Source organism: Nicotiana tomentosiformis, chromosome 8, assembly GCF_000390325.3.
Source record: "Nicotiana tomentosiformis chromosome 8, ASM39032v3, whole genome shotgun sequence".
Classification (NCBI taxonomy): Eukaryota; Viridiplantae; Streptophyta; class Magnoliopsida; order Solanales; family Solanaceae; genus Nicotiana; species Nicotiana tomentosiformis.
This window is the reverse complement of record NC_090819.1, coordinates 90696155-90711440: the sequence shown is the minus strand read 5'-3', so window position 1 is coordinate 90711440 and position 15286 is coordinate 90696155. Positions and strand designations below refer to the sequence as shown.

Here is a 15286-nt window from a genome sequence, read left to right as displayed (position 1 = left end):
ACTTACACACATGGAATACCACTTTTTCATCACAAACTCGAAAAGTGAGTTCTCCGACGTCCACATCATAAATATCCTTACCTGTAGCAATATAAGGTCTCCCAAGAATGATAGACACTTCATAATCAACTTCACAATCTAGAATAATAAAGTCCACCGGAAAAATAAACTTATCAACCGGGACTCAAACATCCTCAATTACTCCCAACGGCCTTTTCATTGTACGATCGGCCATTTGCAACCTCATAGATGTGGATCTTGGTTTCCCGATTTCAAAAGTTTTGAAAACCAAATAGGGCATCAAATTGGTACTCTCCCCAAGATTAGAAAGAGCTTTAGCAAACTCGGCACTCTCAATTGTACAAGGAATTGTGAAAGCACTGGGATCCTCCAACTTAGGAGCCATGGAATGAACAATTTCACTCACTTGATGAGTGACCTTGATAGTTTCAAAACTCATTGACCACTTCTTGGTCACAAGATAATTCATAAGCTTTGCATAACCGGGCATTTGCTCTAAAGCTTCTACCAACGACACATTAATAGAGAGACTTTCATCATTTGAATGAACTTCTTGAATTGATTCTCATCATTTTGCTTGGAAAGTCTTTGAGAATAGGGAGGTGGAGGCTTAGGCAATGGCACATTAGTCTTTTGCTCTACCGGCTCCGGTATGTCAATGATGTTCTCCCTAGATGGGTTCACCTCCTCTTGAGTCTCTTCAATACTATAATCAATGTCAATCCGAACCTCATCATTTGCTTGAATAACATTGTTTGGGATTTCCTTCTCTTGTATCACTTGGTCACCATCCGCAAGTCGCCTTTCACTTGAGGTGGGTGCATTTCTGCCTCTTCCACTTCTTGTGATAACTGCCATAACATGCCCCATGCCGTTACCACCAGCTGGGTTCACTACCGTGTCACTTGGTAGTGCATCCTTAGGACGAGAATTAAGAGCTTGAGAGATTTTCCCCATTTAAACTTCTAGATTACGGATTAATGTGTTGTTTGAGGCAAGTTGGGCCTCCGAATCAGCATTCTTTTTCATTATTTGCTTAAACATATTCTCGATACGACTCATCTCATTGTTTGAACTTGAACCATGGGAAGGATAAGGAGGTAGGTTTCTCCGTTGTTGATACATTAGGGGCCTTTAAAAACCCGACCCTCAATTTCCTTGATTGTTTCGCCAACCACCTTGGTTGTTGCCTCCCTAATTTCCTTTGTTTTTTCCACTCCAATTTCCTTTATTATTGTTATTATGCCAATTACCTTGATTGTTAGAACTCCAATTGCCTTACTTATTTTGTGGTCGCCATTGTTGTTGATTGGAGCCTTGAAATTTATTCCTTTGCCCTTGAAAATTGTTCACACATTGGACCTCTTCTTCTTGCTCAAGATAAGAATCATCTTGATCAAAACTACTGTTATCTTGCACATAATTCTCCACTCGAGATTGAATTTGTGGACCCTTGGTCCTCTTCTTGTTCATCATCACATTTACTCCCTCCATAGCATGAACATGCTTAGGAGCTTGCACTTGATTAAGTTGGGCCTTTTCTAGTTGAGTCATGGTTGTTGTCAATTCGGAAATGGCTTACCCATGGTCTTGCAACTCTTTGTGGAGGTGAATCATGTTGGGGTCACCTTGTGGAACATTAACTTGGGATTGCCAAGCCAACGACGTCAACCCCGCGTTATGTTGAAAAAGTCAACCCCTGGACGACTTGGTCAAAATTCGATATTCGAACCAAAACCCAATTACCCATTCACCCCGAGCCCGGTTATGTCATTAGTTTCGAAATTCGACCTCAATTTGAGGTCTAAATCTCAATTTCTCAAAATTTGCAATTTCTACTAAATTCCTAATTTCTACCATAAAAAGTTTGATTAAAGGTTAATATCAATAAGTGATTATGGAAATATAATGAAACAAGTTAAAATCTACTAACCTATCAAGTTTCGAGGAAACATCTCTTCAAATCGCCTCTAGGCCGAGCTCAAACTTGAAAATGGTGAAAATGATGAGAATTCCCGATTTTGAAATGTTTAAATCACAGTGCGTCAGGTGCTCTTCGCATTCGCGAAGCACTTGACGTGATCGCGATGCATAGCGTCCCAGTAGGCCTATGCGTTCGCGATGTAACCCTCGCATTTGCGAAGGATTAACCCACCTGGCGTTCACGTTCGCGAGCCAACGCTCGCGTTCACGTAGAGTTATAGGCTGCCTCCCCCAGAATCCCCTAAACCTTCGCGTTCGTGTGAGGATGGTCGTGTTTGCGAAGGGTAAGCCCTCCACAACTTCACGTTCATGATCAATCCCCTACATTCATAAAGAAGAAATCCGCCCCAGCCCCAAGTTCATCTTCGCGATCGCGAAGCACAAAGCACCAGACATCAGCAAATAGTTGAAACCATCAATTTTCTAAGTTCAAAATGATCTAGCATATCTGAAACTCATCAGAGCCCCTCGGGCTCCAAACCAAACATGCACACAAGTGCAATAACATCATACAAACTCGCTCGCACGGTCAAAATACAAAAATAATACCTAGAACTACAAATCAGACATCAAAATGCATGAAATTTTCAAAGAAACTCAAGCACTTCCAAATTGACAACCGAGTGTCTGAATCCTATCAAACCAACTCTGATTTGCACCAAATTTTGTAGATAAGTTTCAAATAGAAAAATGAACCTATACCAAGTCCCAAAATCAAAATCCGAACCCGATAGCCATAAAGTCAACCTACGGTCAAACCTAGCATATCTTTAAACCTTCAAGTTATTAGCTTTCAACAAAACAAGTCAAATCAAGTTAGGGACTTCCGAATGCAATTCCGAGTATACGCCCAAGTCCAAAATTACGATACGAACCCACCGGAATTGCCAAAATACCTATCCGGGATTGTCTAAATAAAATATTGATCGTAGTCAACTCAAGTTATCTTCAAAGCCAAAAATTATGTTTTCTTCAAATTTTCAAGTAAAATCTTTTCGAAAAAGATACGGATTATGTACGCAAATCGAAAATATTAAATGGAGCTAATAGAGGTCTCAAAATACAAAAATAAGGGTTAGTACACAAAATGAGCTATCGGGTCGTCACATACATATAGAGTTAGTAGAATAAGGATTAACTAGAGGTCTAATGTTTTACTCTTCCTTGATAGAAGAGTTCCAGTTATCTTCAACTTATAACTTTTTTCTTATCTTGGATAGAGTTCTCTTCAAGTAAGGAGTCATGCTCCTTATCAATTATATAATCTTTTCATTCGGAGATTATCAGAAATAACTACTTATACTTATCCCTTGAACGTGCATACCTTTGCTTGAATCTGACCGTAACCTGTGTACACAATCCATATACCTGGTTCATATATGTGTTCCTTTGTCAATATAAAACCAAAACCACTCATATCAACAAAAAGAAAAGAAGTGCTTATTGAGAATGAGATTGAGGTGGGCTGGAGCCCTTGTCTTGCATGTTACTACGAGCACCGCAGAATGTTGGTTGTTTCAGCTTGATGTATAGATTGAAAAATTAGACAAGAAGGTTTAAGTGGAGCTGGTGGCTTAAAATTAAATATGTATTCCTTCGGATGTGTGAGTGGGATTTGAGTATTTGACCAGTAGCAACTTCTTTCTCTTATATGGTCAAGTTTCTTGAAGGATAAAAACACTTTATTTTTTCGGAAAAGAAAAACACTTCTTTGAAGATTTGAAATGTTTGACCAAAAATTCAAAAGTGTTTTTGTGCATTATTTTTTTTAAACCCCTCCCAAATTAGGAGGATCTATAGTGTTTCAATATTTCTCATCCACTGTGACTCGAACACAAGACCCAACGGCCTTAGGTGGAGGTGTTTTTACTTTGTGCATCATTAATAGCAGTTTTTTTTTGCTATGGGAGAGAAAAGAACTATAGCAGAATGCATTGCAAAGCAAATACGGACGGATAAATTTCAAATCCGTTGGAATTATTGCTCTCTTTATTTTCGTTCTCATATATGTCATAATATTCGATGGTGTTAAGTCAAGCAGCCAAACACCTTGTTGTAAATCCAAATGTGAACTATAATACAAATTAACAATTCGCAAAATTTTTATACAAGTTTTAGTGAAAAATAATTGACTCCCTTTTGCGGTTTGGACTATATTGTGATCACTAGTAGTTGAAAATTTCTTAAAAGTACTTGATTAATAATTGACTCACTTCATGATTTATTATTATTCTCACCTCATTTAATTGCTTAACTATGGTAAATTGAAATAGTTAATACCCCCCGCCCCCCTTCCCCTTCCAGATTTCATGTGGATAAGTGAATAAGTGGAAAGAACAAATAAGAATTCAGCATAATACTTATTTAAGCTATTAAATGACCGACAAATCCATGGGAACTCTTTTAAAAAAAATATTTATGGGAACTCTTGTATTCAAAGTTATCCATATCAAGAAAGTCGAAAACACTCCCCCCCACCCCTTATTTTTTGTTTTAACTTCCCCTAATTTCGAAAGTCAGACTTCTTTATTTTAACCGTAAATTCGGACATATAATCTTTAACTTTTTTTTAAAATAATTTACATAATTAGAACCTACAAAAAATACTATAAATCACAATATTTAACTATTCAAATATTTTACAGGTTATACGAATAAATTGTGGTCAATGATTTTCTTGTTTGACTCTCCAAAAGCGAAAAATGCCACATAAATTAAGAAAGAGGCAATATTTTCGTTAATGCGTACTTAGCATTCAATTTGTCAAGGGCATACTCCTGGCAATTTAAATGAAAAGGATGAAGACAGGCCAAAACGAAGATAATCTGAGCTATAAACTAATAAGATGCACATTTTTACATTAGGCAATGCTAATGTTCTCGTAGGGTAAAGGAAAAACGATTCAGAAAAAGGAAAGCAAAAACTATTTAATTTGAGAACAAAGTAAGTTAAACTTACCCATCATCGATCAAAGCAATATAATGCAAACACAGAACAACACCCTTTTTGATTCCTTCTATTTTCAAGATTCATGTGAATCTATCACAAACTAAAGCAATGTTTAGTTTCTTTTCTTTGTAGATGGTAGTTCCAATTTTGCCTTTTATTTATTTCTCGTGAACTAAATTTTACTTTATCAAATTATTTATTCATATATAGGTTAAAAGGACATAAAAAGGTCATTATATTCTTTTCTTTCCTTTTCTACTTTTCATGGTTTCATTTTCTTCCAACAAAAAAAAGGGGATGGTAATGGCTGTTCCCGTGAACAAACCCTTCGCTTCTAATAGGGACAACGCAAATAATTGGATTATGTAATTAAATTATATTTTACTTATGACTTGGTAAGAAAGTACCGTTAATAATATTTCCCGACACTACATATTGAACAATAAATATCCTACAACAGAAATGCTAATATTATTTTTCCAGTATTTCAATAGGAATAACCATTGTAAGTTTAATCACTCGAGTTGCTTAAAATAAAGCTACTAAATAATATGATTGTTTTTATTTATTTATTAAGTAGTTTTTTTAGGTGAACGATGATCCTGTAAATAAGTAAAAAAAGAAATGAACAAGAGGGAAAAGACCTTTAGTGATGTTTGAAACACACCTAACTATGTAAGGTCAAATTATAATCAATATACTCCAACTTTAAAAACAAGAAAAAACATAGATTAAATTATTGATTGTATAATTATCATATGCTCATGAAAAATCTAGTTGATTCAAGATTACTCTCCCCTTTTCTTTGTCTCTCTCCTCTTACTCACTCAAAGGCACTCAAACATTAAATGCTGACTTGAGACGTATTGTCTACATACACTTCTCATATATAGGTTTCCTTCAATAGAAGATTGAATTGGAGTATAAATTGGAAGCTTAAGATACAATTGTTCTATACTTATAGTAGGTAGTTGAACTCATCTTCAAGAAAACCCTCTCTCAAATCTTGCAAAACCAAATACTCATCATTATCAAGAACAACACCCTCATTTTCTCCTTTTATGGCACCTAACATGGAAACCAATATTGTTGGGACAAATCAAACTAACAAAAAAGTCACTCAAAATCCTCCAAAACTTCCCATGGATGGTCTACAAAGAACAATATCCGATATCTCATTTGAACTTAGCAAAGAAGTAGTAATATCTGATGATAATGATAATAAGAAGCTTCCTCCAATTTCAGAAGTTGAAGATGCCAAGTGTGAGTGTTGTGGCATGTCTGAGGAATGCACACCTAACTATATTAAGAGAGTTAGGGAGAAATTTTCAGGGAAATTGATTTGTGGGTTGTGTTCTGAAGCAGTGAAGGAAGAGATGGAGAAGAATGGAGGCAAAAGATTAGAAGAGGCTTTAAATGAGCATATGAATGCATGTTCTAAGTTTAATAGGTTTGATAGGGCTTATCCTGTGCTTTTTCAAGCTGAGGCCATGAGAGAAATCTTGAAAAAGAATAGAGCTAAGTCTCTTAGCCCTAGAGATCCTATGGGTAATGGTCCAAAGAAAGGTGGAATTTCTAGGAGTTCAAGTTGTATTCCGGCCATTACCAAAGATATTGATACTCGTAAAATTGTTGACTGAGTTCAGCAAGTCAAGGAGAACGTTAATTTGCTGATACTATTACCAGTATTCGGTACTTGGTCAGATGTTAAAAGTGAGATTATGAATCGTGATTCATGATTCACGAACCTCTCTCTAACTAGAAATTTGATAAGAGAAGTGCGAAAGGATTGCAGGCTAGGATCGTTTATTATATTGTCAGTGAGTATAACTTATTTAAATCTAATTGTTCATCACTTTAGTACGAACCTTCAGGTTACATCCATCAAAGGAAGCTCTCCTATAGCTTTAGGATTGTTAATATGGTAGATCAACTCAGTTGGGGAGGCTGGTGCTACATAGAATAACGTAACTGCTTTTTCTAGAGTGTTGTATAATCTTTCTAACCACTGGGATTCTTGTATGTACTTCTTAGTGAAGTTCTTAAATTAATCTTATTGGTCTATGTTTAATTTATAATTTCGTTTTTTCTTCATTCAAAAAGAAACTGCTGATACTTTTGTACGACTACTTTTTTGTTACCGATTCTAGTACTGTTTTGCAACATCTTATTCCATTACCATCGCAGAAATTGGAAACGCGTTTTGTTATCCAAGTTTGAAGTTTCCCAGGGTTTTACATTATGTTATGCTATTTAAAATTGCTTCCTTTCGCACATTGCTATATTATACTTTTAAAGAATCTTACAATTTGCCATCTTGATCGTCTTTTAAGGCAACATCAAATATATAGCTACCTAAACTGGAAGATTATTAGCGTTTCTTGAACTAAAACTTAGCTCTAGCTCAATTTAACACTATGGAAGTCTCATCGGTTTATTCATAAATGATCTCCTATCAGTGGGAATTATGGCCAGAGAATCAATCTAAAGAGTCCGATTACACGGACGAAAACCATAAAAACTAATTGACAAGGCACGAATTCACCAATTGCATAGTCGACCATGTCTAAAGTATTTGGCTAGTGATAAATTTAATCTGGAGTATTGAAAGATTTAGTTATCCTTATTTTTTGGCTATAATTATCTAGTATCTGGAATTCACTAACCTAACTATCAGAAGGCCCATTAAAAGGGAAAATGTTCCCTACCTTGGGTTTCCCCATTTTCAGTGCTCAAACCCAAGACCTCTAGTAAATGGTGAGTATAATTAACAGTCTAGCCCACTAGTGATATCTTAATATGATAAATATTGTCTGCTTTGGGTAGCACGCACGACTTTAAAACGTATAACTAGGGTTTAAGACTTACTTCATTATATATCCAACATCTCTCCCGTATTTTGGCGACTTGAGATTACTTTGTGTTTGCCCCACCATCGCCCAAGGTTGACGCGGAGTGACTATGGTACCATCTGTAATAGCACAACCCACTAAGCCCGCTTTGAGCCTATGTCTACTTCAAAATGGGTCACTAGGGTCTAAGACTTGCTTCCTTATATATTCAGCATCTCTCGCATATTTTTCCCTTGTAGAATTCACTTAGGGGACAGTGACCATAGAAGAATCCATCCATTCCCCCACGCCCCTTGGTGGTTATTTGTAGGGTTATTCAAAACAGAAACCGAAACCGTTAACCGAACTGAACCGATGATTTCTTGGCTTATTGGTATCGGATTATCAGGGTAATGGATGGTAAATGGATTGAGATTTTATACTTAACGCTTTGGGGGAAAATTACTCAATTTTCTTATCGGGTAAACTGTTTAACCCATTAAGAATTTTTATATTTATAATTTTACCCCTATGTATATAAAGTACTATTCAAACCCTAAATGGTTAAATCCCTAATTCTCAATTGAATTCAGTCTGCAGCCAGAGAGTGAGAGCTGAGAACCGAGAAGTCGACAAATGATCACTATTCACTCATCTTTCCTAAGTCCTAAATCCCTAATCAAAATTTCTCTCAATTGAATCTGCTCGTGCTCATCAGTCATCACTCGTTACTCGTCACACAGTAACGCAGTCTCGTCTCAACCTGAATCTGCTCGTGACGAACTGAGAAGTTGTTAGTTGACGAGTGCAAAACACAATATGAAATTGATGCTTGCTAATCAAAGATAGTATAAAAAAATATCATCTCCACATGGATTGGATTTAAACAATGTTCGAGTAATTTCTGGCTTAATTGCTATTCAAGAGGATCAACACTTGAGTTAGAGTGATTACTACTTCAATTAACTACTAAATTAAGACTACTATTAATTAGACCTAATCATAAAAAATGAGAGATGAACTAAAACAGTTTGTAAATAATATGAGAAATAAAGGTCGTAACATGATAGGTGTAAGATAGTTATTCGGGATTTAACTCTGTTTAAATTCACTTCTAATGTTCTAATGATTCTCACGAATTCACTCGATAATTAGCTTAAACGTAAGGTCAAGATTCATCTCTCGTTTAAATCTGAACTCTACAAAATAAACTAATATGAAGTATTGTGAAGATATGCAAGAACACATTAATGGGCTAGTCATTAGGAAAACGTCTCTCGAATATTCTCCTAACTTGGTTGAATCAACAATTAAAAAAGCTCTCTCAATTATTTAGAAGAATCCTAAATTAAACCAATCCGAATAATGCAAAATTAATCACCAAAATATTTCTCTTTCGATTAGATAAACTGGTAACCAAATTCACAATCAATTCAAATCACCATAAACGAATTCATGCAATTAAATTAGAGTTAAATCTACAAACAACACTCAAAATACCATATCTGTCAAAACCCTAGGGAAGAACTACTCCATAGATATGGAGAAAGTCATCACAAATAAGTTTAAGAATATAGAAAATATCAAAGACAACTTTGCAATACAAACTCTCATTTTGCACTGATTGATGGCAAGAGAATTGATGAAATCTTGTGTCTTCACGCCGTGATAGCTCTCTAAAACTCTCCTAGGTTGAATCCCCTTCAGAAATTATGTTTACAGTATATTTATACCGAGTATGAGCGGGCTTGGACTCAAAATATCCTCTCTGAGCCGAAATAGGATTAACTGTGGAAAAATTTGCACAGGCATGCAGCACTGCGCGTCGCACTTATGGACTCTTTCTGAAACGTTCAATTTTGATGCCTGATGAACAAAATAGGCAAACTCTTGTCCACCCACGTGGGCTGACATGTCCAATTATGAATATAGAATGTAAACTCTTAGCTTCTGCCAAACTTTTGCATGCAAATTATGATGTGGCATCATTGTTTTCTTCCCTTAATAATTTTTTCTTATTTTTTCTATGCATACTCGGTCATCGATCTCCGAACACGATACCGGTTTAATTTTATGGGCTTCTACTTAGATTTCAAAGCTCTAAATCATCTATTTTAGCTCCAAACTTGCTTCTCCATTCGAAATCACATCCTACACGGCATAACACACGCAGTAAATACAGCGTACTAGCAATTATGCTCAAATATAATCAAAATGTACTAATTAGAGTGCAAAATATAACTAAAAACCTGAGTTCCTAACCTACCACCATTAGTCTTGTCTCTCTTTTGAAGGCTGAAGCTTTTGGGCTTGGCTCTTCTTTCGACCAGAGCTTAGAAAAGCAGAATCCTTCAGCTTCACGTAAGGTTTTTCTGATTCCCTTTGCCATGATAGCAATGCGATCAGCTTCTTACCTTCTTCCATTGAACGGGTTGTCAGACTTAATTCTAATTTTGAAAACTCATGGTAGTGAACTTGTATGATCATCATCATTATGTTCAATCAACTCAATTGTTTTTGCAAAATCTATATGGTATTCTAGAATAATAGCATCTAAAATGTTTCATAGAGAATGAACATAGACGGAACCGTGATTTTGATGTGCATAGAATGATTACAATTTGCCAATCGAGTACATGTGTGTATATATAGGCAGAATACATAATTTTCCCCTGAGCTTGTGGATAAACATATATACATAATACATACATACGGTTTGAACTGATACCAAAATGGAAGAATCGGACGAGCCATTTGTTCATGAATCACGATTTAAATGAGGCAGATAAAGTAATTGATGATTTTAGTCATCGCCACTAATGTTTAATCAATACCTTCCAGAAAATATGCATGAAAATTAAGACAGTACAAACACAATTCCAAGATAGAACCAAAGATGACATCAATACAACATCTCAAGATAGAACTAGAGAAAGAGATCTATGATAATGTCACGCCCTTTTTTTGCGTCGTTTTATCAGATTAATTTGTCTATGTATGTATTCATTGCTCATTTTTTCTTATCGCAGTAAGTCTTAACATGGTTGAAAATATACAAAGTGATAAGGTGATGGGTGAAAGTGGAGCTTCTAATTCAAATGCAGCAAGTCAAGCTGAAACAACTGAGTAGAATATAACAAAAAATGAGAAAAAGGTCTGTTGCGTGGGATCATTTTACAAAAGTTGTTACTTCCGAAAGGAATACAAAAGCAAAATGTGACTATTGCTTTTGTGAGTATTGTTTTAAGACAAAATATGGTACGTCGACACTTTTTTCTCATATGTTTAAGTGTCCTAAACATCATGCTAATGTTAATAAAAAATAATCAAACTTATGCTTTCAATCTGTTTCGGGGGATAGCCAAGGTGATGCAGCTATTGTCACTTGAAAATTTGATCAAAAAGAGTGTAGGAAGGCGTTATATCGTATGGTAATAGTTGATGAGCTTCCTTTCAGCGTTGTTGTGAAAGAAGGTTTTAGAGACTTTATGAAAATGGCACACCCTTATTTTCGGATCTCTAATCATAGCACTGTGACTAGGGATTGTTTTGATATTTTTAATGAAGAAAAGCAAAAGTTGAGAAGGTCTTTTATGGAAACAAAACAAAGAGTATATATTACCACTGACACTTGGACTTCTATACAAAGAATCAATTACATGTGTATCACTGCCCATTGGATAGATAGTGAATGGAATATGCACATGAGAGTACTTCATTTTTGTCCTATTGTTAACCATAAAGTGTAATGACCCGGCCGGTCGTTCTGAGAGTATTAGCCCTGAAACCCTAATTATTACTCCCTCTATTTTATTTTGTGGTTACGTAACTTGTTGGAAGGATTTATTTTTGGTTTCGGAGTGAAAGGGGACACATAGTCCCTAAAATGGAAGTCTAAGTCATAAGAATTGACTGTAGTCTGATTTATGTGAAGACTACTCCGGAATGGAGTTTTGATGGTTCCAATAGCTCCGTATGGTGATTTTGGTCTTAGGAGCATGTTCGGATGTTGAATTAGAGGTCCGTAGGTCATTTCAGCATTAATTAGCGAAGGTTGGAAATTTGATGATTTTTGGGAAGTTTGACCGGGAGTAAAATTTTTGGAGTAGGTTCGTAATGTCAATTATGACTTGTGTACAAAATTTGAGGTCAATCGGACTTGATTTGATAGGTTTCGGCATCGGATGTAGAAGTTTGAAATTCTAAAGTTCATTAGACTTGATTTGTTATACAATTCGTATTTTTAGCATTGTTTGATGTGATTTAAGGGCTCGACTAAGTCCGTATGATGTTTTAGTACTTGTTGGTATATTCGGACAGGGTCCTGGAGGCCCCGGGAGTGATTCGGATTGAATCTAGAACAAATTTGGACTTGTGTGAATAGCTGAAGTGCACCAGTTCATGTACATTCGTACTTGCGCAAGATTAACCGCAGGTGCGAGCTCGCAGAAGCGAGCGGACAATCGCATATGCGGGGATGATGAGGATGGCCAGTGGTCACAGGTGCGACGTGAAGGTCGCATAAGCGGAGACGCTTCTGCGGAAGGGTGATCGCAGAAGCCGAGTGAGTGATGGAGCTGAGGTGGCCAAGGTTTCTGCAGAAGCGGACGAGGGGCCGCAGAAGCGCTTCCATAGATGCGGATGATTGTGCTCAGGTGCAGAGTCTAGAAGTTTAAGTGAACTCCATAGATGCGGAGATTTCACCGTAAAAGCGGTACCGCAAAAGCGGATTTTTGACTGTAAAAGGGGAAGTGCTAGGCGGAATGGTTTAAAATTGAGGGTTTACCATTTTCTTCATATTTTGAGGGATAGAGCTCGGATTGAGGCGACATTTTGAGTGTTTTTCAAAGAAAATACTTTGGTAAGGATTCTTGACTTATTTTTGATTAATTTTTACTAAAATATCATTTAATTAAGGATTTGGGTTGAGAAATTTGTGAAAAGGGTGGAAAGGTCCATAGGCCGAATTTTAAGGTTTTGATCAAGAATTTTGTATCGAATTTGAGTAATTTTGGTATGAGTGAACTCGATATCGAATGGGTATTCGCATTTTGTGACTTTGACCCGATTTCGAGACATGGGTCGACTTTTAGGGGCGATTTTCGATTCTTTGCTAAAGTCATATATTTATTATTTAAATTAGTTTCTTGTAGCTGTATTTATAGTATGTAATTGCTTTTGGCTAGATTTTGTCCGTTCGGAGTCGGAAAGTCGAGGGAAAGGCATTCTTATCGACTGATTGAGCGATATTTGAGGTAAATGACTTGTCTAACCTTGTATGGGGGAACCTCCCTTTAGGTTTTGGTACTGTTATGATATTTGCAATACGTGAAGGCCGTGTACGCGAGGTGACGAGTGCGTACTCGGGTTATATGTTGAAAAATCTGGTTCTTGCTGAGTAGTTTTCTTTTAATTCCTTAACTGAGTTGCTCTAGCATGTGTAATCATCATGTTTAGCCTAATGTCGCATGCCTACATGTCTTAACTCTTACTTGTAATTTGTGCAATATGCTTAATTGAATTACCTGCTTCCTTTGTCTTGCATTCAGTCTTTAACTGTAGGATTCTCTTGCTCTAAATTTGTTGTTCCATAGGTTATGAGTTGTGTATTTACTTTTGGGACTACGAGGCGGTATCTCGAGAGCTCCCCCTTGTTGTGTATTTACTTTTGGGACTACGAGGCGGTACCTCGGGAGCTCCCCCTTTTGTCTATTTATATTTGGGACTACGAGGCGGTATATCGGGAGTGCCCCTGATATTTACCTCTATTTGCTTTGTTGTTACCTTTCTGAAATTTCTCATTGTTAAATTCTCAGTTATTTTATTATATTATTATTATATCTTCTGCCTTGTCTCCTTTTTTATTTCAGTAGGGCCCTTCCTGACTTCGTCACTACTCTACCGAGATTAGGCTTGTCACTTACTGGGTACCATTGTGGTATACTCATACTATACTTCTGCACATCTTTTTGTGCAAATCTAGGTTCTTCCTACCAGGTCAGATACCAGTGAGATAGCCATTCATGTAGACTTCAAGGTACTTTTGCCAACATCCGCAGACCTCGGAATCCCCCTCTATCCTTATTATGTTATTTTCTTCCTTATTTTCCCTAGACTCTGATGTATAAAGATACTTAGCATTTCTCTGTAGAGCTTGCTACTTAAATCTACCGGATTTTGGGAGTTGTAATTATTTGAATCGTAGTTCTTATTTATATTTCATGTGTTGAGGTTTGGGTTCAGTTATTACACAAACTGTTAGGCTTACCTAGTCTTAGAGACTAGGTGCCATCACGACATCCTACAGAGAAAAATTAGAGCAGTGACATAAAGGCGAAGATATGACAAATAATTTTGGTAGGTGCTTGCGTGAGTGGGGGATAAATAAGATCTTCACTATCATAGTTAATAATTCAAGCTCAAATCATGTGACAGTAAAAGAATTGTCTACGCAATTAACAAAAATGGGAACTAATTTGATGAACGGCAATCACCTTCACGTGAGATGTATGGCTCACATCATGAATCTTGTAGTCTAGGATAGTTTAAAAGAATCTTCTTTGTCTATTGAACGTGTGTGGCATACAATGGGATACATTAGGCAGTCACCTGCGAGGTTGAAGAGATTTCAAGAAAGTTTTGATGATGAACAACTCAATTACAAAAAAAAACTTTATCATTGGATTTTCCAACTAGGTAAAATTCCACCTACTTGATGTTGAGTAGGGCTATTGAATTTCAGAGTGTTTTCACATTATGCTTCTCGTGAAATTGGCTACAGGCATTATCTTCAGCATTCTTATATTGAAGATGGAATCCCTACGAGTGAACTTTTGAGTAGTGATTGGAAAAATATAAAAAGAATTACGAGATTTCTTGAGATCTTCTATCTTCTTACTTTGAAAATATCTGGATCACATTATGTTACATCAAATATCCATTTTCTTGAAATTTGTGCAGTTGTTATTTATTTGAAGCAATTGATAGCAAATGAAGATATTGTTTTAAGTGAAATGACAATAAAGATGAAATAAAAATTTGATAAATATTGGGGTGATCCAGGAAAAATGAACAAGATAATTTTTATTTCATGTATTTTGGATCCTCGTTACAAGCTCGAATTAGTTGGTTATACACTTGTAAAGAAGTTTAGTGACAGCCCAAGGGCAACTATACAAGCAGAAGTTAAGAAGTACATGAATTCATTATTTAATGAGTATGTAAGGTCCAACTCAAAAGGTGTCGCGCTTGCTTCATCTTCAAGTTGCTCTTCATTGGATACTTCTACTTCCCGGCTTAGTGGCAGTCAAGTAAGTACCCAAAGTACAATACTTTTAGAATCATTCATGCAAGATCTAAAGAAATATAAAACTGTGAGTGGAGGTGTGGATGCTAGAATAAAGTTAAATAAATATTTTGGTGAAGAAACTTAGGATGATACTAAAGAATTTGATGTCCTTCTCTGGTGAAAAATGAACAGAGCTAGATTTCATGTTCTTGCG

At 36.2% G+C, this 15286-nt stretch overlaps 1 protein-coding gene across 1 annotated transcript; it reads left to right on the top strand.

Annotated features, from left to right (window-relative positions):
* Positions 1-5846: 5846 nt before the first annotated feature.
* On the top strand, positions 5847-7033 carry LOC104110723 (uncharacterized). The gene has a single exon (XM_009620261.4). It carries the CDS (start codon positions 6015-6017, stop codon positions 6591-6593), a length of 579 nt encoding a protein of 192 aa, XP_009618556.1. The 5' UTR covers positions 5847-6014; the 3' UTR covers positions 6594-7033.
* The last annotated feature ends 8253 nt before the right edge of the window (positions 7034-15286 follow it).